We start from the raw sequence: 26700 nt of genomic DNA, 5'->3' as shown, positions 1-26700 counted from the left end.
GACACTGCGTCGCCAACTAGTACAGGAACAAATTGCATTGTAGACAGCGAGTAATGGCTTAGGTGCAAATCTGTGAAATGTACTTGTTTCTACAGAACTGTTTACCAAAAAAATTCCAGCTTTCACTGTAGGAAAAAAGCTGTTTGTATCCTCAGTTGTGAAGATAAACTGGTAAAGGAGAAGGGAGCACAAACTAGTTCAACATTGTCTTCCAGGCTACTCAGGCACCCTGAAACTGGGCAATGTAATCTGTCCCAAGCAGCTAGAGAGCTATTTCCTCTAAAAGCTACACATGGTAGTCCTCCAGTTCATGAAACTGAAAATATGGGGACAGTTTAAAAAACCGAATTCACTATAAAAGTAAACCAGTTATACTGACTGGATTATTCATATTAAATTCAATCAGATCTCACTTAATTAATCTGAAAGTGATTGAGAATTTCTGCTAGAGTACTGCTAAATATAGATGCAGAATACATGGGACATTAGCTGTCACATCATGTAATGGTGTTTGAGCCCACTTCAGTTTAGAAATCTCTCTTGTACAATCAATTACTAAGCTAAATAGCCAAGTCCTTTAACTGCATTGTTTAAGTGATTTAGTGTGATTGACTAGTACACCATGTTCCATGTTGGCCATTATTACTAAGCATGCCATAAGGCTTTATCGTAGTGTAAGAACATGGCAAGTTTATTAAATTTCATATTACTCTTATATAACTGTAGCCTATAGGAGACAGCATGGTCCTATGAATAGGAGCATGAGGATGGCAGTCAAGAGACTTGGGTCTTATGCTGTCACGTCTGAGGTCAGTTACCCGTGTGGCTCATTATCTATAAAATGGGAATACTTATTTCACTTAAAGTGCAGACACATTTACAGTTAGAAGCAATACATGAAAAGTTTATATTATAGTGGATGACCCTGTTCCTTTGAACATTTTTCTCATAGGTATGATCACCACTGTAGAAATACTATTCAATCCATAGGAGATGCTCTAAGCAAACTTTCTATCACTCGCCCAAAAAGTGACAGGTTAGTTTTGGAGCTTTTCAAATCAGTTTCTTATATGTAACTTTGCCAGCACTGTGCTGTAATGGCTCAGCTTCTCAGGGCAGGGGTTTCAGATCTTGGCCATTCTAAGAAGGGTACCTGATCTTGTCTACTCATACCATTCGTTAAGATCTTTCACTGACAGCTCATGTTTAAGCTCTTGAGTAGTTTAATCCCCATCACTATGTTATACAGAGATGCAATGTATGGGTCAAGCGATTCCATCCTATTTTTCCCATTATTTGCTGCAAAAAGGTGTATACTATTAGTTTCAAAAATCACTATAACAGGTCCACTCTAGTCTGGTTACCACATTGTACATTTTCACTTTATGTCCTCTTTAGTAGAGGATCAGTTTATGAACTGAATTATTTGCTAGTCTTCGGAGGTCTAATTTCAAATATTGGCTTAAAGCACTTCTGAAGTGATAGTCCTATAATGTAGAGTGTAGACCCTAATAATGCTACAGTTTAAGCAGAGACTTACTTAAACAGGGCAGAAGTGTGAGGAAATAGAAGAAAATTCCCTAAAGCAACTCTGCATAAAAAAAAAGTACAGATTCTGCCTTTTAATGATTTTTCTGACTGGTGAGTCAACCTGTGTAAAACAAAAAAGCAAGGACATGCTTTTCTTTAAGCACCAGTAGACACCATGAGGGAGAAGTAATATGCTTCCTTCATCCTCTGCTTTCACTTTAGCCAATAAGCTGCAAAAGCTGTGGAGTATGGGGTTGTCTGAAGGAAGTCTCACCTGCCCCTATAAATTTGCTTTCTCCTCACAACCTATCACATACCAGTTTTTAGCACTGATTTGATTTCATTTTAAACATGTTTTCAGGGTAGTTTCCTCTGAGTGGATTTCATTTTGTCTCCCAAAGCATAGTTGTATACTACTGTACGAATGACCAGTTCTACTCCATGCATATGTAAGTATGTTTTCTAGTGAATACACAGACTACACATAGTTTCCATAATTTAATAAACTTTACAGTACTATGTAAAGGTAACTGTCATAATAATTGCTCCCAGGTCAGTAGCTGCTGGAATGAGATGCTGTGTTAAGAAGGCACAATTAATTAGAGAGACATCATTTTACTCATAGATCCAGTCATGAGCACAAGATTTGAAGTCAACAAGCTCTGCAGGCTGAAACCACAGCTGGATCTCCTTCTGAGCACTTTCTACAGAGTCACTGCCATGAATGATGTTCCTATGAAGAAAGCCAATCACAAAATTTCAAACAAACAGTTGGTAACTTGTTCATATGGACAGAAGTCTGGATACTCATCTACTGCTGAACAGCCAGAGCTTGTGGTACAGCTCTTAACAAAAACAAAAAAAAGCCCTGATTCTATTGGTGAAGTCAGTCTATAACAGATCTAGTTCTATTAAACACAACAAACTATTAACGGCATCGCCATGACCTGATTATCATTTTTCATCACATTCTGAAGTATAGTTTAAAACCCCAAAATGCCTGATATAAGCAACATTCTTGTTGGAATGTCCTACAACTTAAACTCTGCTTCAGACTAGGATTCTTATGTCTAACTACCTAAGCTTTCCAGAAGGCAACATGAAGTTCATCCTATGCCAAACTGGATCACTAAATAGGAAACAGTACAGCCACAGTAAAACAGCTTGCTTTAACACAGAATGACTTCTTTTCTCTATGCATATACATTATGTATAGGTAAGAACATACCTTTTGAGGAAAGAAATGGGTATCTGGTGACTGCACAAGTTCTCTTAAGTTTTTTTTTATTCAAGTGATGCTTACAATGAAAGCAGTAAATATACTTATCTTGTAACTCTGGAAAAATATTTAGAAAAAAATTTTTATATAATAATTTCAGCACCAACCTTCCCACTTGAATGCAGAAGTCACCACGGATTGTACCAGGCTTAGAATCTGCAGGATTAGTCTCTCCCAGCATAACTCTGCCAGTTTTAACGACATTAAGACCCTCCCAAACCTTTAAAAAAAAATAAAATATATATAATTCCATACTCATTCAAGGCAACACAGAAGATTCAGCTTTGGCACTTTCCAAGGAGACAAAGGCCTTCCCCACAAAGATCTAAATCTATCTTAGAATCTGTATAAATTAAATTGCAAAAGGAGAAGACTAGGAACAAGAGAAAATTATAAAATAAATGGCTACAGTTCTTTGTAAATTACACTTGTTTCATTGGTTATCTTTCACTGTGATAAGGCATGAGAGTAAATAGCATCAGAATGGCTACCTGTTACCAGAACATATCTGAAACAAGTGAGATTTGAAAGACACCTGGCCTGAAGAATAATGGACACTATTGTTAACACTAAACTAGTAAACAGAAGCTTATTGAGAGAAGATTATTTCCACTCCTGAGTGGCTCTCACATAGATGCAACTTGAAAAATCTCTAGTGAAGTGGCCTGCAATTAGCATCTTTAAATAGCTCAGACTCCATGGAGCCAATTCGACACAAAACAGTGAAAACTCAAAGATACACACACACACACTCCATACCTGCTCACATAGCTGTTTAAAATTATACTACTTTGAAAGTCTACTCCTTAATTCTTAGCTGACTTTTAAGTGTTTAAATCCCCTGGACTGCCTTGGAAATCTCAACCACTTACTACTTCACCTGCTAGGCAACTTTCAGGACTCTGCTCACATCCCTCCTGTTTCGCTATAATCCAGAAACCATTATGAATGGCAGAGAATCCTAATGAAGTCATCGTGTTCTATTCATAGGAAGTGGGGAAAGCTTTTCAAGTCAAGTTTTATAAACAGACCCTTACCCCCATTCAAAAGTGCTCTGGGCAGCATTGGATGATGTGGAAATTGGTTTGTTTTCTTTTACCACTTTATTTTAAACATTGGGACAGTGTAATTTAAAAAGTAATTGTTTTTAAAGCTGTAAAGTGTCCACAGAAGCTAACAATTAAAAAAAATAGCTTATGTAATTAGAAAAAAATACCTAGCCATTTCCTGCATAATGTATATTTAAGTAAATACAGTACTACTCACCATGGCCACAACAGGTCCAGAATTCATGTATTTAACTAAACCAGGGTAGAATGGCCTATCTTTCAGGTCAATGTAATGTTGTTTTAGAAGGTTTTCGGAAGCCTTTAAAGAAAAGTTGATTGTGAGATTTTGAGAGCAATGTTTAAAAAAATAAAATATAAAAAGCAGCAGCACCCCATTACTGCATTAATAATTAATACTTCATATCAGTCATGAAACAAGTATCAACAGCAAGGAGTTTGCAAGCTAATTATGTTTGTTCCATATTTTACATGCAGAGTAACTCAGAACAAGTTTTGTCTAATTTTCTTTATTAACTAAAGAATTTTACCTTGAGGCAGGTTCAATACCATCAGCTCTTTGTTAATTTATGGCTGCGAATTATTATGAATACAAGACATCTGGAAGACTGCATTTCCTGATGTAACCTTCTAGTCATGGTCATTTTTGCTTACTGAACATTAGGTTGTATTAATTTAGGCTAAGTTGTCTTGTGTCGTATCAAACCATGATTACAACTTTCTGTTTCACAAGAAATAGAAGAGACCCAGTATAGTTATGGTCTGAAATGACAAGACACAACTGAAAGGAAACTACACCAGACAGAGCCTAAATTAAATACAGTTCTTTCACATTTTCTGTTCAGTTACATTCATGCAGCTTCATCCAGTTAATGGCCTGTGTGAGGAAATTTGGCCTGGTATGTGTATTTATATCTGAAAAGTTACAATAAGCATATCAACAAAGAGTCCTGTACTCCAGCATAAGCTTTCGTGGGTGAATACCCACTTTGTCAGATGTATGTGGGTATTCACCCACAAAAACTTATGCCCCAATACATCTGTTAGTCTATAAGGTGCCACAGGAAGAAGTGAAGGTGAGGAGGGATGGTCACACCGCATGATAGTCAGTGAATGAACAGCACATAAAGTGAAAATGTGACACACAGATCTACACAATATAACAATGGAGTGTTGATCAAATTGTTTAAAGTCTCTTGTATGCCACCTAGAAATGGCTGACATTTTATGAGACAGGCCTGACCCAAAGCCCTGGAAGTGAACACCTCCCCTCAGTTTTTAGGAGAGTTCACGTCTAAATCAAAGAGTTCACGTCTAGATCCTAAGTTAGTGACTCTGGCCCCTACTTTATAGTGTTGTGAGTTAAAAACCTACATCTGTACAACTCTAAATATTGGGAAAGTTCCAGTCTGGATACACACCTTGTAGCTTCAGAGAATCCTGTGGCACCTTATAGACTAACAGAGGTTTTGGAGCATGAGCTTTTGTAGGTGAATACCTACTTCATGACATGCATCTGACAAAGTAGATATTCACCTATGAAAGCTCATGCTCCAAAACCTCTGTTAGTCTATAAGGTGCCACAGGATTCTTTGCTGCTTTTACAGATCCAGACTAATTACGGCTACCCCTCTGATACTTAATAAGCATATCAACTCTTGTGCAGACTGGACTACAGGTTTTCACTTTGATGTGGGAAAAACAGTATGGGAGAATGAAGCTTCTGTATAGTTCATCTTGCTGGCTAGGATTTGCAAGTCAAATCGAGAGGGGAAAAAAACATGTAGTAATAACAGGTTGACTTTTATCGCAAAGAACGGCAGGGAGCCCTATAAGCATTAATTAAGCCTCACAACAGCCCTGCCTCTAAGGACCTTACATGCATGAATTTCATGGCCACCAGGCGGAAGCCCTTCTGTTCAAAGCGTTTGATGATTTCTCCCACGAGGCCCCTCTGGACTCCATCAGGCTTGACGGCAATGAAAGTGCGTTCGCCATTAGAAGCCATTGTCCTGCGAAAGGAAACGGGAGCGGTAAGAGAAACGAGGCGACAACACCGGTAGAGCCAGTTTTGCCGCAATCCTGTCCCGATGAACAGACATGCCCGAGGAGGTGACTTCAGCCACCCAGGGAGTGGATTCAAGGTGAGCGGTGCTTCAAGGGGCGAGGGATGCCACCCAGGGAGGCCACTTAGCGGGATTTATTCCAGACACGTGCAGGATCCGTCCCTGCTGCTGCTGCTGGCACCTTCTCCCTGGCCCCCATTCACTGCCGCCCATGCCCGCTTAGTCCTTACTGCAGTGCCCCGAGCCTTTCCCATCTAGACCTCTATTTACATGCCCCCCACCCCGTTCTCGCTCCCCCAATGGCTCCCAGCCCAGGGGCCACGTGGCAGCGGGGATCCCCCGCTGGTTCTTCTCGCGTGTCGGTCGTTCAGTTCCTCTTCGCCCCACACGGGCCTGGCGAGCCCCGCCTGGCTGCCCCACAGGGGCCCGGCGAGCCTCGCCTGCCGTTCAGTCCCCAGGCGGGCTCCGCCGCCCCGGCCGGCTTTGGAGCCCCGGCCCGGCCGGTAGTCCCCCTCCCGCGGCCTGGCGGGAAGCACAGGCCCCGGCGGCGCCCCCCGGTCTGGGCACAGTCTCCTTCTCCCGCGGGCCTGCCCTGCCCAGCCCCCACACCGGCCTCACCTTCCTGGAGCTGCTAAGGCCGCTGCTGAGCTGGACACGAGCCTTCCCTCAGCATCCACCGGGAAAGAGGAGGAGCGAGGTCGGGTGGAGCCGGAACCCACCCCCGGAAGAGAGGCGCTGGCCTTCCTCCCTGCGCAATATGGCGCCTTTAGAGCCCGCCCTAGTGCCCAGCGAGGCCTGCACCTCCGGGGCTTCACAGAAACCTCGCCCCCGTCCCCGAGCCGCTGTGGGGGCCGCCCCCGGCCTGGCGACGGAGCACAAGCCCGGCTGCTCCAAAACCGCCAGGCTAAGGGGGATGGGAGAGAGCCAGGCCGCAGGGGGTAAGGCCACGGCTCAACTGGGGGCGGAGGGGCAGCGGGCATCTGCTAAAGGGCGTGGGGCCGAGGCTTTGGCCAGAGGGGACGAGACACGGGACAAATACCAAACAAAGGGGCTGAGGGATAAGGGCCAGGGTGAGGGTTAGGGAACAGGGTAAAGGGGAACTAGAAACAAGGCCGGCATGGAATAGCCTCCATTACCCTAAAAGCCTCGCTAGAAACTCTGTGGCGATCACATTTCCCTGGACAGACACTGAGGCAGCCTTCCAAAGGAGGGTCTCAGCTTGGGAGGTCACTTATGTTGCCTTCCTCAAAGGCTAGTCTGGAGCCAGCTGTGGCTGTGAACCACAGTATGATGTGATTTCACAACAACACCTCAGATGTTTAAAGGCTGTTTGTTCAATTATCCCAGCACAATCTTTTGAGAATAGACATTTGTCTTGCAATTTGAGTCCTGCATTCTTAGCACCTTTTGCTTTGAGACAGTTGGTCTCTGCCACTGTTCTAGTGAAGCTGCGTCTTCCAAATTGCACTGCACCTCACAATTGCTCGAAATTACATCATCCACAGAGAGGTAATGTAAAGTGGCCAGAGGCCAGGGGAAGGACTGGTCCAGATTCTTTAGTTGTCACATAGGAGAATGAAGCCGTGGTTGCAGTTTAAAAGTAAGAATTGCGAAAAGTGTTAGAATCAGGACTAGAACTTAGCAGCTCCTAGCTCCTACTGCTGTGATTAGACCAATAGACCTAGCACTAGGTTGCTATTTATTAATTACTGTTGTTATTGCTAGTTAGCTTAAGTTTGGTTGTAAAGTCAAGAAAGGCCCTAACTAGCAAGTAGAAGGAAAGCCTTGAAAATAAGAAGTGATAAGATCAGAAGGAATAAAGTAGGGAAGATGTCTGGTTCAAAGAATAATGAGATAAGTGGAAGTTTCTAAAAAGAAGGACTCTGACAGATAGGGGGTAATTGCTTAAAATGAGCCAACACATCCCTTTCCTAACCCACGCTCTGGTGGCTAAGCATCTCTGGGTTTAGCCAGTTTGTAAGTATCTTGATCAGATATTTATAAACGTTTTGTTACTCTGTGGCTGTAGTAAATTGCTGATTGTTTAGGCCTTTTTAGGCATGTTGAGAGCAATTGTATAAGTTGGCCTTTGCATTTAATAAAGGAATTTATGGTTAAATTAGTGTGGTGTGGTTTCCTGCATTAATATTTTTTTAAATATTATTAATAATTACAACACATAGAAAACACAGTTTCTAGCCCTAATTTACACTAACCAATTACAATTGTAATACTGCATAAACTTACAGTATTTAATCAGTTTATATTCAGTTGCTTTCAAGATTAATCCAGGTTTCTATCTAATCTAAATATGTGATTAATCCAGTTACTAAATTATGAACTTGGAAATGCTGATTCAGTCACTTCAGATGTGGCAAATATTGCATTTCTCCAGAAGAACCTGATCTTGACTGATCTCCTCTTCTCATTCATTTCTGTCTGTAGACACTGGAAGGCAATTCAAAACCCTTTGACAACCTTCCCTTCTCTTGATGTATCAGATCTCTCCTTGAATTCTCAGCTAAATTCTGGGATCCCTTCCTATCTCAGTTTACCTATAAAATCCTGATAATTTGTATCCCTCCACAGAGTTTACTGTATTTTATAATTTGCATATTTCTGTGTCTCAATATATTACACTGAACTACACTGGCATAGATTACGTAGTTTAGGAGTGTGGTCTAGTGAGGATCAAGACTGCAAGGTTTTCTTCATCGTTTGCCTCTGATTTACTGTGTAACTCTGTGCAAGTCACTTAACTCCTCTCTGCCTCATTTTCCTCATTGATAAAATGGAGGCAATGATATGTCCCCACATTTTGAAAATTACTTTGCGATCTTTGAATGAAAAGTGCCATAAGTACAGTGTTGTTTATTTGTTGTTTGTAAAGCACTTTGAAGTCATAAGATGCATAAAAAGTGCAAAACATTTTATTATTCATTATTCACCCATTTGTGTTTTGCAGTGTCTGCTGATTTGTTTTCCCTGTTGTGCTCCTTTACATATTTGAATAGAAAACTGGCATATCTTGGTTTTTCTGTTTCTTCACCTTTTTTATTCACACTGTGACATCAGTCTAACACTATTTTTCTTTTACATTTATTTTGAGTACACAATCACTTGGTTTGGCAATAAGGAAGATAATAGGAAAGTCTGCTGAATTTAAACAAAGATCCACTCTGATTTCATTAGATGTTCATGCAGACTTCTGTTGATCTTGCTGCTTAAGATGATAAGCAAAAACCATATCAAATATAAAAGCACAAGGAGTCAAATCTTGAGCAAAGCAGATATACAGGGAGAGTGCTGTGTTTGGGGCTGTTCTCTATGGGCCTGAATCCACTCCTATTCAAATTAACAGAAATACTCTCTCACTGGGGGATGGGGAGAGAGTGGACTGGGTCCTATTTGAGCATGTCAAGTTTTAGAGACGGACCTGAGCTGCAAAGTTTGGATCCAGACCTAGAATTGAACTTTTCAAAAATATTTAGATGTGGGATTTTGGTTTGACTCATTACTAAGATAAGGATTAACCTGAAAGTTTGGATATCATCTCTTCCCCCTACCAAAAAATAATTATATTTTGGAGCATCGTGGGTACAAGGATGTGGTTCAAGACTTCTGTAACTTTGCCTTTCTGATGTTGCCCATCCTGATAAATAAATTATGGATTATTTACAGTTATACATTTTGTTAAACATAACACTGAATTTCCCATCTTCTATGGAAATTTCTGAACGGAATTTGTTCATATGTGAACAAAATTATGTTTGATCTACACCCTAATGATGAAATACAAATCTTGAGCTGAAAATGCAATTTATTTGTTTCTAGTTCATTTTTTAGTGCAATAATGCACCAGAAACATCAAAAAAGTGTATTGGTTTGCAGGTGCACTAGCTAGTCTCAGTTTAATATGTTGCTTAAGTGACGATGTACCCATTAATCACTACTAGCAATGCTCAATTCCTTCAGGATTACTTCTTTAATAAGATACAGTATTTCACATACACTTCAGCAATTACCACAGTGATTTTGTCTCCTAATCTGGTGGATGTTCAACAGGGTTTGAAATGAGTTTCCTCTAGATCATGTAATTGGATTATTTCTAAACATGAATCACAATTAATGGTACAAAGAAAGGGATATTAACTTGGATTGTATTAAGGTAAAAGTGGTGAGAAATGTTAGCTGTCAGGAAGGGTGTAAGGTATATGTAGTAATACCTTCTATTGGACCAGCTTCTGTTGGTGATGGTGAAAGAAACAAGCTTTTGAGACACACAGCTCTTTGGGGCTGGGAGAATGTCCTCTTAGGGTACATCTACACTGCAATAAAAGACCCATGGCATGACTGGCCTGGGTCAGCTGTCTCAGACTTGTGGGGCTTGGGCTGTAGGAATAAAAATGTTGCAGTATAAATATTTGGATTTGGACTGGAGCCTGGGCTCTGAAACCATGCAAGGAGGGTGAAGGGGACAAAGGAGGGTTAGTGGGTTACTTAAAGGTTGTAATGAGCCATATATTCAGTGTCTTATTGAGTCTATAATTTTCATGTCTAGCAAGTTATGAATTAAAGCTCCCAGGCTTGTCTTTTGATGGTGTTTGTGCAGGTTTGCTTTGAGGATGTGGACTGAGAGGTCAGATATAGAATCATAGAATATCGGGGTTGGAAGGGACCTCAGAAGGTCATCTAGTCCAGTGGTCCCCAACTTTTTCTGTGGGGCGGGCTCTGGACCACTAGCCACTGTGAAGGAGTGTCATCAAGAGGCATCGCCGCTGAAATTTGACAGGATTTCGGCGGCAGCACTTCTTGACGTTGCCACTTCTTGGCGGCATTTCGGCAGGAGCCCATGGATGCCCTGGCGGGTGCCATGTTGGGGACCCCCGATCTAGTCCAACCCCCTGCTTAAAGCAGGACCAATCTCCAGACACATTTTTGCCCCAGATCCCTAAATGGCTCCCTCCAGGATTGAGCTCTCAACCCTGGGTTTAGCAGGCCAATGCTGAAACCACTGAGGCAGCTTCTTTTCATGCAGATTTGAGTAATAATCCTTTGGTGACTAAATATATGAACGTTGCTACTCCAGCTGTATATAAGAAAGCATCCAAACTAACCAGAGGCTATTACCATAGCAATTCATTTTAGTGGTGAGTGAGATTATTAAACCTGTCCAGTACTTGATGAGATCTTTTATGTAGGATTAGAATGATATCTCCTCCTAGTGGTTCCTAACAAGTTCTTGTGTTCCAGTTCTTTAAAGGACTGAGGTACTTTGCAGTACATTTCTCTTGACTATTTCCCACCACATACAGATACAAGAAAAAATGGACTGGATTGCTTTCAAACTTTTATAATAGAGGACAGTTTTAGTCTGTGTTTTGGTTTGTCTGTTTTTTAATCTGGATACTTAAGCATATTTCCCTTTTTAGTTTATTTTATAGAACCTCCTACAGTTTATGTGCAACTGATGCTAAAGGACAGAAAAGTTAATTTGTTAACCTATAACAGATTGTGCTTTTATGTAAGCCTAGATGCATATACACACTTTTGTGGAGAATGAAAATAATGCACGAGCTCTGCAGCTCCAGGCTGAGAATTGTTTGACTGGGACATCCCCAACCTAGTAAGAAAATTAGGAGTGAGGAGGAAATAGTGTAGCCTCCCAATACCCTGTATAGTGGTTACCAGTGGACATTTTTTGTACAGTATAAGAGAGTACAGGGAATAGAAGCTTTAACTTCACTTCTGAAATGGTGAATATCATTTTTTCTTCTCCCCACTTCTTTTTAATAGTGAAAATTTCTTGTGTAATATCACATTATATATTGCTTCATTCAGTATGAATAATACTATTTAGTCAGGGATTTGAGAGATGAATGCTATGTAGTAGTCCAAAAGAATGGTACCTAAGGCCTATTTTGTATAAAATGGGATCTTTGCCCACAGCTGGGAATGCCTAAATGAGATTACTATCGAGAATTTTGTTTAGCACTACTATAACAAAACATGCATGGGAATGATACCGCCCCATCCCCACTGCTATTTAGACTATCAGCGGAACAATTTGGTCATTGTCCTTTAACAGGAGAGGTGATAGTGGTAGAACTGCAATTGGGAGGGAGCAAGAGCTAGATTTGAGCGAACAGAAAGCATAGTGACAACAGCAGGGCACCTAATCGACACCTTTGTAGAGGGGAGAAAACAAGATCCAGGCCCTAAGTAGGAAGAAATGCAAAAGAACAACAGTATCAAAGGAGAAAAAACAAGATCAGTAAAATAATAGATATTTTTTAGGATAGAGCAAAATAAGAATGAGAAATACAACAGAAGAGGTAACTGTACTCTTACTTCCCTCATTGCTTTGTGTTTTGAACTGCTTACCAGAGACATATTTCTTCTGTATAAAAATATGTAGTGTATTTTATTTATGCTCCATGGAGTAAGTTTTCTGATAGTTCTGGGTCCAGGGTTCATAGGTATTACTATATAATACGAGATTATGAGTGGTACTGTGAGATGTGTAGATGAATTAGAGAGTAGAGGTCTGCCTCAGAGTATAACATTGTTGAAGGCCTAAGTGCATCTATTTAAACAGAAAGGACAAAGTGTTTGTTAAGCCTTAGAAAATTAGTCTTTTACATAGTCTCATATCCACTGTGCTTAGTGAAGATGACTATGACCATGATCATTAAGAGATTAGTAGGTAACAAAGAAAGGAAAGAAACAAGATGAGTGATGCTTTTCACATTTTTTTAACATTGTACATGCTATCATGAGCTAAAAAAACAGTAATGTGAGCTGAGAGACTTAGCTAACAGATTCCAAAATGGTCCATCTAATACATTCAGTTGATGTGCCCAGTGATTTTCCAAATACACAGATGTAGCCAAATTACAAAGAACTGCTTCTCCATTGCAGTATGTGCAGCATGTTTAATTCAGCCACTTCTTTCTCTTGGTCATTTAGGATAATGGACGAGCAAGTTGGGGCAAGGCTCTACTTTCTTCTGGTTCCTCCCAGTGAAAATAACCATTTATCTCTTCCTCCTCAAAGCTTGGAGATAGAGTATCTCACTACCCTTCTCTTTGGCACCTCACAGCCACAGACTCTGGAAGAGTACAGTTTTGGAGATAAGGTGATAGCAGATTATTCATCATTCCTCTCTCTGTAATCTGAGTTTTTCCAAACTCACTTTACTAGTATCAAATATGTAAAAAAGCAGATCTAAATAGTGTGATGTAGAAGTATCTATTACAGTCAAAGGAGCATTCTGAACAGAGACTGCTGAAGTACATTGGTCCACTTTGTAAAGAAAAATTAAGTTTTTTACAAATATATTGATTTCTGAATAGATTTAAATTGTCAGCGTCATTTTAAAAAATGGGTTTAATGCTTTCATCGTGCTTGGGTATTAGACATGAAATATTACTAAATTTCTATTGCTTAATCAAAGGCAAATGTTTATGTGCAGGTTTTGTTTCAGAAATGAGTGATGTCAGCAAGTTATTAGCAAAACACGAGGAAATTTTATTTCTAATGGTGATTTGCAATGTTAGGCTGTTCAGATAATTATTGTTGTGTTCTTTTTAACTAACATCCTATTACAGTTGAATAAATATGCTACTCATTTATTGCTGTGTCCACTATTCAGCCAATTACCACTTCTGGCTCCTGAACGGAATACAACAGTTGGACATGGAGGACAGCCATAGCAACTCTGCAGGACGCTGAAAGGTTTGTGGCTAGAAGAACTAAACTGCACAACTGGGACCTGCTTAATATTAAGGAAAAACTGTCATATGAATAAGTTTAAATACAATGGGTAAAGTTTTAAAAAGCACGTTGACTGCTACTGAAACTTAGGCTCCTAAGTGCTGAAGTCACTTTTGAAAAAGCTTATCCAAGCAGTTTACTTTCCCATTCAAGCAATTAAGGAAAGAATATATCTGAGCTGTCCTCAGTTGTTTGTATGGAGATATGATGCAGTGCTGATATGCTTACCAATGTCAAACAAAATGCTACACTGAAGTGACAGGCGGAAAAGCTTACTGAGCAGCCCTTGCACATTAATCTTCTTTTCTCATAAAAGGCCATTTTAAAAAGCTGCCATACTAATCCTGCCTTAAAATGCTACATAAATGACTGATCCTAAGGTGGAAAATGCTACTTTAAACTCATCAATCTACTTAAAACCCCTTATTTTCAAAGTGAAGCTGTTGCCTATGTATAACTGCACTACTTTTCTGGTGAGAAGAAAAACTGAAATTTTCCCATAGATGTTTGTTTTTTAAATTATTTTTTGCTCAACCTTATTTCTATATCATTCTTTAACTTATGTATTTTAGGGATATTATGGATCTGTTTACATAGCAGCATGCATGACCTGGTGGTTTAATAAAGTTTGATAACTAGTTAAGGCCACTAAGCCATTTTAGACTGTTTGCTGATGTGTACCAGATACCAACTTATCCTCTGTGGGTAAAGAGTATTTCATGAAAGGTTATGCTTTGTGTTTATTCGTTAATTAAAGATCCTTTCCCCTACTGTAATTGTCTTCTCTTATCCACACACAGAGTTAGAAAGCTTCCCAATTAATAATTCAATAGCTTTTTAATTAGAGCAGCAGTTATTAACACTGGTTACATATAATATTCACAATACAGATTAGAGGGAGAGATTTCCACTAGTTTATACAGAAGTGCCTTGAAATAACTAAAGAATAATGGCAATAGGACCCAGGTTTTACTCTTAGGGCTTGTCTACATTGGCACTTTACAACGCTGCAACTTTCTCGGGGGTGTGAAAAAACACACCCCCGAGTGCAACAAGTTACAGTGCCATAAAGCATTAGTGTAGACAGTGCATCAGTGCTGGAAGCTACGCCCCTCGTGGAGGTGGGTTTTTTAGAGCGCTGGGAGAGCTCTCTCTCAGCACTCTCCCACTACAACACAAGCAACAGTGCTTTAATGTTGCCAGTGTAGACTAGTCCTTAGATCCACTGATGAGCACAGCTTGTGTATTCAACCAGTTCCTCAGGAGTGAACCACAGGTTGATCTCTGTCTCAGCACTTTCTACAGAATCGCTGCCATGAATGATGTTCCTAAGAGAAGATAAAGGTTATTAATAATTATAGAATTAAAAGCACATGAATTTTCTTTTAGAAAAAACCTCTCATTACTATGGCTACAAGTATTAATAAAACGTACATGTAAATATGCAACATAAGCTTCTCTCATCAGTTTTGATAGTGGGGGAATGAGAAGGAAAGCCACATTTCTATTTACATCCTTTGACTCCAGTTCTACATTATCTACTGGACCCCTGCATGTGGATGAAGTTAATGGGGGTCTTTCCATGTATAATGAGGTTTTTCAGTAGTTAGCAAGCTTTTGGCACCAATTGTTATTTAACATTTAAAAATGTTACAAAATGGCATATTCTTGTCTTATAGAAAGGGACCAGTTCTCATAAAAATAAAATAAGTAGGATTGTGTCAGTACTCAAATGGGAAACCTCCAAGAAAAAAAATGGAGGTTCTGTAGAAAGTATTTCAGGCCTTGTCTATATGTCCTTACTATAAGGTTGATCAAATTCCAATATTTACGTTCTGCTGCTTGAATTCTTCTGTCAGTTTCAGCTGGATTCACATTACAAAACTTCGTCATAAATCAGTTACCTAAGTAGGTCAGCATGTATAAGATTAAAAATTGGTTTAGGTTTGATAAGACAGTTTCAGAACATACCTGCCAACTTGAACACAGAAGTCACCACGGATGGTGCCAGGTTTGGAATCTGTTGGATTAGTTTCCCCCAGCATTACTCTGCCAGTTTTAACCACATTAAGACCTTCCCACACCTTAAAAATAAAATCCATTAGGATTACAGAATCCAAACTGTAACTAACACAGTAAGAGTTGGCCATGTTATCTAAACTTGATCTCATCATGGTTCGGGTATGAAGTCCCCTGTTTTCAATCTATCGGCAAGGCATAGAAGGATTGGAGTGAAACTGTCTCGGACAAGCTATGGTCATTCCACTGACTGCTGCCAAAGCGAGAGGGTACTGAACAGATTTCAGCGTAACAAACAAGCAAGCAGCCCATTACAAAAGTTCCTAAACACACAAAGCTTCATAGGGATCTCAAATACTTTAGAGGTATACACTCTTTACCGCCCCCCAAAAGTCTCACTTGTAGCAATCATAGGTTACAATCAACATCTAACACATAGGAGTTCTCTACTTGAAAGATTAAATGTTTCACTGCTCTATTTTCCAGTTTGCTTATTTTGTGTATTTGACAGCACTTTGTGCAGTCAGTTTCCCACTGTTCATCCCCTACCCCCCAGGGAAAAGAATGTTTTGGTTTTTATTAAAAAAAAAAAAAAAAAAAAAAAAGAGATTTACTGGTAAAACCACACATTAAAAGGAAATATGTTGTACTTGTAACTACATTTAATCAATTTTTTTAAAGTATTTAATTTCTAGTTCTTAGTGTCATTTTCAATATGTAACAAAGTTATGAACAAAAGACACATCAACGGCTTAGTTTTTCTTAAGCGAGTTTTATTTTTAAAAGCTTACCATAGCTACAACAGGTCCAGAGTGCATATATTTAATCAAACCAGCATAGAATGGCCGATCTTTCAACTCAATGTAGTGTTCTTTCAGAAGGTCTTCAGAGGCCTCCACAAAAAAAAAAAGGCAGTTTACTGTAAGAACTTAAGAGCATCTTTAAATCACAAGAGATTAACCACAGAGCACTATTAATCCTTAAACAGACATGCTCTTTAAAAATAAATGATTCCAGCAGCTGGCTAGATGTGTTGCTTGGTTTATATGAATTTAAAATATAAAATTATTTCAGTGCAGTTTAACTCAGCAAGGTAGTTTCATCAATATCTAACTACTTTTGAGAAGAAACCTATTTTTTGCTGTGGATGATCCATAGATGCCTATTAAGTGTAAATGGCACCTATAAGAATATTCCTTGCAGCCTAAGGATTTCAGTTTACTAAAATTAGGTTGCTTAGGCTGTCAAAAGCATTTAGCAACAGCTGGATGCTAGAAAGTCTCCAAAAATATCTAGACACAAAATTTGACATTGATATTTCTGCTAAGATTTCATTTTAAAAAATTACAATAAATTTTTCACTGAGTGGAGTACACTAGTCTGCTGTAAGATTTCATTTCATACATAAAGGAGAAATATAGAAATGAGGGAAACTCACATGCATAAATTTCATGGCCACTAATTTGAAACCCTTCTGTTCAAATCTCTTGATGATTTCTCCCACTAGTCCCCGCTGGACTCCATCAGGCTTGATGGCAATGAAAGTGCGCTCAGAAATGGATGCCATCGTCCTAGAAGAGGAGAAAAAGGGACTCCGTATTCCAGGACCAGAAGGCAAACGCAGCCACAACAGAAATCTAGAAGGCATACCCACAATCTTCCACAACCTTATTGTGCTTATGTGTACTGATCTAATAAGTCAAATAATATCCAAAAGGTGCTACAAAAATAAATGTAAACGTAACAGCCCTATAAATATTGAAGAGTGCAATTAGTCCATACCAAGAATGAAGAGATTTTATATTAAGCGATGAATGGAGATTATATTGCAGGTCAGTGTACTCTAAGATGCACACTGATAGGATGCTGCCCTCACTTTAAGACAAAACAGGCTAAACTAAGACTAGGTGTATCACTTTGATCTATAGTTATCTACAGCCAGTCAGTGTTGTAATGAAGTATGCTAAGAATGTGCGTGGGGTCTGGAAGGTCAGAAAGTCATACTGGAGTAGCCAATGTGTCATTTTTAGAGGCACAAACTGAGTACTACAGTAGCTACACAGTCACTGTGGTTTACAATTGTCAACATTTTAAAAACCAAAATTAAGCATTTTTCAGAAATTAAAAACTAATCTCGAAGAATATAAAACATTTAAAAGTATGGTGCTAACACAATCCCAATTTCTATAAGTATAGCATAGACTGAACAATTTGAGAAACAACCAGCTAGTTCTTCCAGAATAGTTGTGAACAAGCTAAGGGCACTGAAAGAAAGAAAGAAAAAGAAAGAAAGAAAGAAAGGGCAATGCAACACCTACTACTAAAAGCAGCAAAAAGTCCTGTGGCACCTTTTAGACTAACAGATATTTTGGAGCACGAGCTTTTGTGGGTGAATACCCACTTCGTCAGATGCATCTGACGAAGTGGGTATTCACCCATGAAAGCTCATGCTCCAAAACGTCTGTTAGTCTATAACGTGCCACAGGATTCTTTGCTGCTTTTACAGATCCAGACTAACAGGGCTACCCCTCTGATACTTGACACCTAATACTAATGCTCCCGCTGCCAATAGCCCTGGACAGATGGCAGCCAACAGACAAACATGCAGAAATCTAATTACAACGCTTTCCCTCCGTATCTTGACCCTGCTTGCACGTCACTTGGATCATTCATAACTGCATATGCCCTCGCCCCATACAGCCCCCTCAATGTCCCCCTAGCCCCTGCCCCATAAATCATCCCTTGCAGCGCCCACCCCCGTTCCCCTCTCACCTGCTCACCTGCAGTCCTGGACCCTTGGGCGGGTCGGGTGGTAACTGCCGCAAAACCGCCCCCAGCCTCACCACCACCCAGCTCTAAACACGCCCCCACGTGCCCCAGCGCATCCCGGGCCGGAGCCGGCCGGGCAGCCGCATGAGGTCCGTGTTCCTCCCCACCCCCACGGGGACTCTTGTCTCGGGTCGCGGAAGGAGCAGAGCGACTCTAATACCATCGAGTGCTAGGTGCGCCGGGAAGTGGGCGGCGCTCTTGCTGCCTATCTCCATCTTTATGGCAGGGAGGAGCGGGAGGGGGAAGGGAAAGGGAGGCTGGAGGCCCTGCCCTCCCCTTCTGGCGCGCGGCCAGGGGCTGCTCTGGGCGCTTTCCCAGCAGGGGAGACACGGGTCGAGAGTGTAAACCCCTGATACGGTTTCAAAGGAGACTTCGCCCATGCTAACCAAGCACAGTGGGTGCAAACCAGGTGCAGGCACCACCCTAGGGTGCTCAGACGTCCCGATTTTATAGGGACATCCCATATGGGGCTTTTTCTTAAATAGGTGCCTGTTGTCCCACTACCCCCTGTCCCGATTTTTCACACTTTCTGGTCATCCTACACTGCCCTGTGCTCTGCCACTCCTATGCATGGAGTTGTGTCTACATGAGGAAGTGTTACAGATTATAGATATACTCTTCTGGACTTTCTCCAATTTGTCCACAGTACTCCAGTCCAGGCCTAATCACATGCCTGCTAATAATCCTGGAATGATGCTTGCTTTTTTTTACAGCAGTGTTACACTGTTGACTTATATTTAGCTTGTGACCCCCCCAGATCCCTTTCTGCAGTACTCCTTGGTAGGCAGTCATTTCCGATTTTGTATGTGTGCAACTCATTGTTCCTTCCTAAGTGGAGTACTTTGCATTTGTTCTTAACTGAGTTTCATTCTGTTTATTTTAGACCATTTCTCCAGTTTGTCCAGATAATTTTTGAATTTTAATCCTTTCCTCCCATCTTGCCCTCCCATCTTGATAGTGTCTGCAGATTAAGTGTACTCTCTATGCCATTATCTAAATTATCAATGAAGATATTGAACAAAACTGGACCCAGAATTGATCCGTTGTAGCTTGACTGGGAACCGCTGAAAACTACTCTCTGGAAATGGTGAAATAAAGTGGTACGGTTCTACCCTTTTGTCCCTTCATGTTTAAGCCTTTCTCACTTGTATATTTATCTCTCATTTCACTTCATTCTTTTATATTCTCCTTTTGTAACCTCCCTTCCCAATTGCATAGTATTAGCCTCCTGGCCTCGTCCTGTTCTGATCTTTTCACTATCCTTTCTTAGAACCCTTTTATTTATACCTTGGCCTTTACCTTTAATCCACTAATTGGATTTTTATTTCTAGTACCGTTTTATTTTCCTGTGGATGTCCTTGATCCTTTTTTCATCAGACCTTTAACTCCCATTTCATTTCCTGATATATGTTTTCTTCTTTCCTTTTACATAAAATGTAAGTCCAATGAAGTATTTTTATGCCCACGACCTCTGATTTTCCACAATTTATTTGCAGTGGGGATGCCAGGAAAATTCTCCTCTCTAACATATCTATTCCTTGTTTTCAACCCTTCAATAACTCCCCTGACAGGTAATTTATTTTTCCTCTTCTCTTCACAAAAAACCTATTTTAAGTACCTCTGTTTTGATAGTTGTAGCCAGGTGGTAAGTACTCCAGCCCCAGAGGTCCCTGAGTTTGTCAAATCAGACTTGCACAGAAGCAGAATTTTTGCCTTACAAAGACAGATTAAATCCTACAGGTCATTTTAAAGCCAAGGCAAGTCAAGTTATAAAAGGCTGTTATTAGTAGGGTGACCAAATAGAAAGTGTGAAAAATTGGGACAGGTGTGGGGGGTAATAGGTTCCTATATAAGAAAAATTCCCAAATATCGGGACTGTTCCTATAATATCAGGATATCTGGTCATCCTACTTACTGGTATTCTCCCAAGATGAAATATGTTTGCAGGCAAGCAATGCTTAAAGAATTTCCAACTCCATCCTTGCAATTAGTTGTCCATTAATCAACATAAGTGAGGCGCAAGCACATCAGCACAAACAGGAAATGGCTTCTAGAAGGCAAGTTTTATTCTTTTAACTTCTTGGAGCAGAGACTATCCCTCATGAGGTGCATGGAAAGTAACTAGCACATTGTGGATTCTACTACAAACAATCTATACCCATGTCTACACCATAAGTTCCTCTGAGTATATATTTAAAGTATATGCATATAATTTAGCTATATATATATATATATATATATATATATATATATATATATATATATATATATATATATATATATATATATATATATATATATATATATATATATATATATATATATATAGCCCACGCAGCTTCAAGGTTTTATAAGGCCTTATAAGAATTTTACAAGTAAGTCATTGTTCCATATATCTCTCTGTTAAACATTGATTCAAGTTTTGTTTTTAGCCTATGTTTAGCCTTTGTTTTTAAGTTAATATTCTCCTTGCTGCTGAATCTCATCAGTCATAGTAACGAGCCAGAATTTCCACACATACCACAGAAGTTGTAGGATAAAGAAAGATAGAGATGGAATTGTTCCCTAGACATAGTGATTTTTATTAAATCAGTAGATACAAAAAGTTACATAGAAGCCAATTGTCCAAAGGTACTTCATTATCAAAGTCTTACTGGTTTCATTCTTCCCCTTACATGAATCAGTATGCCTTTTTATATACGAAAATGCTACCTGCAGATCTCCAACTGTTTGAGCTAACACATTCTTTCCTGTGATTGTTTTTTGCCCCCAGCACTAACTGAGCAATAAAAAAGACTATAATATATAAGCCCCAGGCTTCTCCCATTCCCAAAATGCTCTGCTAAAGGGAAGTTAATGGGCAGGCTCTCCCTTTGCTTTGTTTAGTGGGAAAAGTGTGTTCCTCATCTTGTTCTGAGTCTATTTCTGAGACTGAGACAAACTTTCCAAGATCTACTTCCTGGCTTTTCTCGATAGAAAAGTTGGGTAGATTTTACTTCCTTTTCTCAAGACCTTAGCAACAATCTGGGATAAAGCTATCTTCAAGGACAAGGACTTTTGCTCCCTATTTCTTCTTTTTCCCTATGACAGTTTACTCTGTCCAAAATCCACATCTATCTTTATTTCTGGTTGCAATGGGCCAAACATAGGCTTGGTGTAAATAGATGCATCTCACTGGTGGTCCTGTATTCACATGATATGTTTATTAGTATTCAGTTCTCTTTTTTTCTGGTTTCACCATGGCTGTGATCTGCTAAATTTTCCTTTTTTAAAAAAAATTATTGAAAGATAATACAAAATACAAAGCCCTACTTGTTTCAGCATATTTATCTTAAAGTTATTTTAAAAGCTGAATATTTTCCTCATATCTCATTGGGTTATATTCTATATTATTTCAGTGCAACTTTATTTAAGATATTTCATATTATTGATATAAAGCCTGATCCTGCAGTCCTTCCTCAGGAAAAACAACAGTCAGTTAAAGTCTGCAGGAATTGGTGCCTAAAGAGGTATGCTGTCAGTGCTCTTGACTGTACGTTATTTTCATCAAGTAGAATTTAAAAAAAAGAAAGCATGATTTAGTGATTAATGCACAGAACCTGCCATGAGAACTGGGTTCTATTTCTAGTTTTACCATAGACCTGCTGTGTGATCTTTGTCAAATCATTTAAACTCATTAAACCAGGGTTCTCTTTGCCACTTCTGAGACTAATCCATGATTAGCACAGAATGTTGAGCAATATAAAATACACAACATGCTATAAAAGTCTGCTGTATTTATAATTATAATGTACTGTGCCAGCACATTTTTTTCCTGATTAAAAGTTTTCATTGTATTTTAGGTAAGTATACAATTTATAATGAATCCAAATAAGAGAGACTGTAGCTTTCTGGAACAAGCTGATAGTGAGAAGAAAGGAAGAAGTGAAGGTGAGGAGGGATGGTCACACCGCATGATAGTCAGTGAATGAACAGCACATAAAGTGAAAATGTGACACACAGATCTACACAATTTAACAATGGAGTGTTGATCAAATTGTTTAACGTCTCTTGTATGCCACCTAGAAATGGCTGACATTTTATGAGACAGGCCTGACCCAAAGCCCTGGAAGTGAACACCTCCCCTCAATTTTTAGGAGAGTTCACGTCTAGATCCTAAGTTAGTGACACTGGCCCCTACTTTATAGTGTTCTGAGTTAAAAACCTACATCTGTACTACTCTAAATATTGGGAAAGTTCCAGTCTGGGTACACACCTTGTAGCTTCAAAGAATCCTGTGGCACCTTATAGACTAACAGAAGTTTTGGAGCATGAGCTTTTGTAGGTGAATACCTACTTCGTGACATACATCTAACAAAGTAGGTATTCACCTATGAAAGCTCATGCTCCAAAACCTCTGTTAGTTTATAAGGTGCCACAGGATTCTTTGCTGCTTTTACAGATCCAGACTAACATGGCTACCCCTCTGATACTTGACACCTTGTAACTTGGATCTACTTGTCATAACTAGACTGACATCTATGCAACCCCGCTGATCTGATGTATCTAAATACACAATGGAACACACAAGTCATAGGTAACAATAATTGTTCAGGACCAGACCAAATGAAAATGCAGTATGAGCCTCTACTGCTCTCCAGTGGAAATTAATGGAATAGCTATTAGTTAGATCTTCACTACCTGATTAGCTCTTGCATTTTTTGAAATATTTGTTAATTTGATAGACTTTGTAACCTTAGCGATATAAACATTAATATTAGTTCAGGCGATACAGTTCATTATAGCATTAAAACTCAGAGAAAGCCAGTAGCTCATAGCAATCTGCAGAAAATTTCTATAGTGGCATTCTCCAAAACAATTTTGAAATAGCTGATGAAAATCGTGGAATATGGAGTATCTAACACTTTTTAAAACTTAAGTTTCTCTGTTTCTGTCTCTAATGTTAAAATAGTATAGAAATCAGCCCATATTATTCAGATATGAATATAATATGTCCAAACTGGAGCTCATCATTCTATATTTTAGGGATCTTTCATTATAAACCAATTTTTATCAGCAAGTTTATAATTTTTTTCCAAAAGTTTTTACCGGTATTGAAACATAATACCTGATATTAATTCCGTGAACTACTTCATGAAACTACATGATAAGAGATTAGCAAACTCCTTGAACTAAGCACTGGGCTGGGAACCATGAACTACTGAATTCTAATTCCACCTTTGTCACTGACTCACAATGGACCTTAAGCAATTCACTTAACCTCTTTGTTCTTCAACTTCTTCATATGTAATTAGTGAATAATAATGTTTGCTTGCTTCTCCAGCATATTGTGAGGCTTCACTCATTCGTGTATTTATAAAAAAATATTATCACAATTAAAGAGCAATTGTTCAATCTGCTTAAATCCCAAAATTTTACCTGCCTTCAAATTATTATCTGGAGCGAAATTTATTCCAGGTTAAAAAAAATTTAAATCCACCAGTTGGCACCAAGAAATGAGGAAAAAATAACCTCAAAACTCCAAGAACTTCTGCTAATGTCAGATTTTCATGGCATGGGGTTAGACTATATGTCAGTGTTTCTCAACCTTTTCGATACCAGGGACAGGCTTGCTGCCTTCCTAAATTGCATCAGGTTGATCTCAGGGACAGGCACCGGTCCACAGACCAGTCATTGAGAAACACTGAACTAGATGACCCTTGTGGTCACTTGTAATCCTAAAATTCTACTGCAGCATAGTGTCAAGTATCAGAGGGTAGCCGTGTTAGTCTGGATCTGTCAAAGCAGCAAAGAATCCTGTGGCACCTTATAGACTAACAGACGTTTTGGAGCATGAGCTTTCGTGGGTGAATACCCACTTCCTCAGATGCATGTAATGGAAATATCCAGGGGCAGGTATATAGATGTGTGCTAGCAAGCAAGCTAGAGATAACGAGGTCAGTTCAATCAGGGAGGATGAGGCCCTGTTCTAGCAGTTGAGGTGTGAAAACCAAGAGAGGAGAAACTGGTTCTGTAATTGGCAAGCCATTCACAGTCTTTGTTCAATCCTGAGCTGATGGTGTCAAATTTGCAGATGAACTGAAGCTCAGCAGTTTCTCTTTGAAGTCTGGTGGCCATCCTGCAGCAAAAAAACTTCAGGACCAGACTTCAAAGAGAAACTGCTGAGCTTCAGTTCATCTGCAAATTTGACACCATCAGCTCAGGATTGAACAAAGACTGTGAATGGCTTGCCAATTACAGAACCAGTTTCTCCTCTCTTGGTTTTCACACCTCAACTGCTAGAACAGGGCCTCATCCTCCCTGATTGAACTGACCTCGTTATCTCTAGCTTGCTTGCTAGCACACATCTATATACCTGCCCCTGGATATTTCCATTACATGCATCTGAGGAAGTGGGTATTCACCCACGAAAGCTCATGCTCCAAAACGTCTGTTAGTCTATAAGGTGCCACAGGATTCTTTGCTGCTACTGCAGCATAGCCAGCAGAGGGTGCACAAAGTATAAACAACACCACACGTACTATAAAGGAACACAGATGACCTAGTCCGTCAAAACTCTTGAAGGACTTACTGAGTTAGAGAATGTACAGTGAATAGGATTGAGAGACTTTTTCATCATCTAATAATTTGTGAAAATGCTAATAAAACATATTACAGAAAATGCTTTCACCTGGGCTCCATCAACCAGCCTGATGTGTTTCCTACAGCTGTTTCAAGTGCTTTATGGAATCATAGGACTGGATGAGACCTTGACAGGTCTTCTAGTGTAGTCCTGATTTGACTGCAGGGTACTAAGTATTATCTAGACCATCCATCCAGGTGTTTGTCTAACCTGCTCTTAAAAATCTCCAATGACTAAGATTCCACAACTTCCCTAGGCAATTTATTCCAGTGCTTAACTACCCTGAGAGTTAAGAAGTTTTTCCTACTGCCCAACCTAAACTGCCCTTGCTGCAATTTAAGCCCATAGCTTCTTGTCCTATCCTCAGAGGTTAAAGGTAACAATTTCTCTCCCTCCTCCTTGTAATAACCTTTTATGTTCTTGAAACTATTATCATGTCTCCCTATCCTCCTCAGTCTTCTCCAGACTAAACAAACTCATTTTCTTTTCAAACTTCCCTAATAGGTCATGTTTCCCAGACCTTTGATCATTTTTGTTACTCTTTTCTGAACTTTCTCTGATTTGTCCACAGTACTCCTGTTGAGGCCTAATCAGTGCGGAGTAGAGTGGAAAATTTACTTTTTGTGTCTTGCTACAACACACCTGCTAATACATCCCAGAACGATGCTTGCTTTTTTTTGCAAGTGTTATACTGTTCACTCACATTTAGCTTGTGATCCACTAGGACTCCAGATCCCTTTCCGCTGTACTCCTTCCTAGGCAGTCAGTTCCCATTTTATATATGTGCAACTGATTGTTCCTTCCTAAGAGGAGTACTTTGCATTTGTCCTTATTGAAGTTCAGCCTATTTACTTCCGACCATTTATGCAGCACACAGCAGTATAAATGCCTCACGTTTCCAAGGCTTGTTGATGTCATTTTTCTGGAATGTATTTTCTTGTTGACTGAGATGATCAGGAAGTAGGAGCTGGCTACAGTACAATATTGCCATATGTATTATCTCCCCGTGCCTTTCCCCACCCATATGACACAGAGGATGACTCAAGGCTCTTGGACTGGGTCCCATACAAAACATCACAAGACTTAAGTGTGGACCCACCTATCCCTTCTCCCCGCCCCATTCTCTGCTTTCCCTGAGGTCAGGCATCCTCCTCCCCCGACCCCTTAGCCCCCTAAAGCCTCTGATACAGGCACTTCTTCCCTTAGTGCAGCCTTCTCCTGCAGCTCGCTTCATTCCTCCCCTGACGGCCTCCTCCTCAGATACCCCCCCACCTTTTCTCCCTCAGCCAACACTCCTTTCCCTCCCTCATTAAGCCCCTCCCCCACTTCGTCTCGTAGCACCACTAGGCCACCCCCGTCCTCGCAAGGACCTTCCCCCCACAAGCCCCACCCCTTTCCCCAGCGACCTCAGACCCACCCACGCTCCTCCTGCGAGGCCTCGCCCCTCACGCAAGCCCCGCCCCATACGCTCTGGCGTGACCCGCGCTTCCGCCCCTATGCGGAGGCGAGTCC

General features: G+C 40.0%; 2 protein-coding genes and 1 long non-coding RNA gene across 5 annotated transcripts; 1 reads left to right on the top strand and 2 right to left on the bottom strand.

The window, feature by feature from the left end:
* Positions 1-2015: 2015 nt before the first annotated feature.
* On the bottom strand, positions 2016-6657 carry LOC115635422 (nucleoside diphosphate kinase). Its single transcript, XM_030534138.1, has 5 exons — positions 6561-6657; positions 5756-5888; positions 4076-4177; positions 2917-3029; positions 2016-2263 (listed from the first exon to the last, which is right to left on the bottom strand). Exons 2-5 carry the CDS (start codon positions 5882-5884, stop codon positions 2146-2148), a joined length of 462 nt encoding a protein of 153 aa, XP_030389998.1. The 5' UTR covers positions 5885-5888; positions 6561-6657; the 3' UTR covers positions 2016-2145.
* A 55-nt stretch (positions 6658-6712) lies between these two features.
* Positions 6713-17330, top strand: LOC115635424. Its single transcript, XR_003996588.1, has 4 exons — positions 6713-6880; positions 12912-13080; positions 13597-13679; positions 17245-17330. It is a non-coding gene; the product is annotated as an uncharacterized LOC115635424 (long non-coding RNA).
* Positions 14537-25912, bottom strand: NME1 (NME/NM23 nucleoside diphosphate kinase 1). 3 transcript variants are annotated; one of them, XM_030534139.1, is made up of 5 exons: positions 25892-25912; positions 17176-17308; positions 16529-16630; positions 15690-15802; positions 14537-15046 (listed from the first exon to the last, which is right to left on the bottom strand). In XM_030534139.1, coding segments are annotated over exons 1-5 (462 nt in total). In that variant the 5' UTR covers positions 25894-25912; the 3' UTR covers positions 14537-14934. The 3 variants fall into 3 exon arrangements, with proteins under 3 accessions (XP_030389999.1, XP_030390001.1, XP_030390000.1); XM_030534141.1 differs by lacking the exon at positions 25892-25912 and adding an exon at positions 18518-18739; XM_030534140.1 differs by lacking the exon at positions 25892-25912 and adding an exon at positions 18510-18735.
* Positions 25913-26700: the final 788 nt, after the last annotated feature.

This window comes from Gopherus evgoodei, chromosome 15 (assembly GCF_007399415.2).
Source record: "Gopherus evgoodei ecotype Sinaloan lineage chromosome 15, rGopEvg1_v1.p, whole genome shotgun sequence".
Lineage (NCBI taxonomy): Eukaryota > Metazoa > Chordata > Testudines > Testudinidae > Gopherus > Gopherus evgoodei.
The sequence above is the reverse complement of the archived record's forward strand: the minus strand, read 5'-3'. Positions and strand labels throughout refer to the sequence as shown.

Coding starts and splice junctions, on each gene's coding strand:
- LOC115635422 (XM_030534138.1), bottom strand. CDS start 5,884: ATGGCTTCTAATGGCGAACGCACTTTCATTGCCGTCAAGCCTGATGGA. Junction 4,178..5,755: donor TGGCCATGAAATTCATGCAT/GTAAGGTCCTTA, acceptor TTTTCTTTAAAG/GCTTCCGAAAACCTTCTAAA. Junction 2,264..2,916: donor TTCTGCATTCAAGTGGGAAG/GTTGGTGCTGAA, acceptor CTTTCTTCATAG/GAACATCATTCATGGCAGTG.
- NME1 (XM_030534139.1), bottom strand. Junction 15,803..16,528: donor CTGGACCTGTTGTAGCTATG/GTAAGCTTTTAA, acceptor TTTATTTTTAAG/GTGTGGGAAGGTCTTAATGT. Junction 15,047..15,689: donor TTCTGTGTTCAAGTTGGCAG/GTATGTTCTGAA, acceptor ATCTTCTCTTAG/GAACATCATTCATGGCAGCG.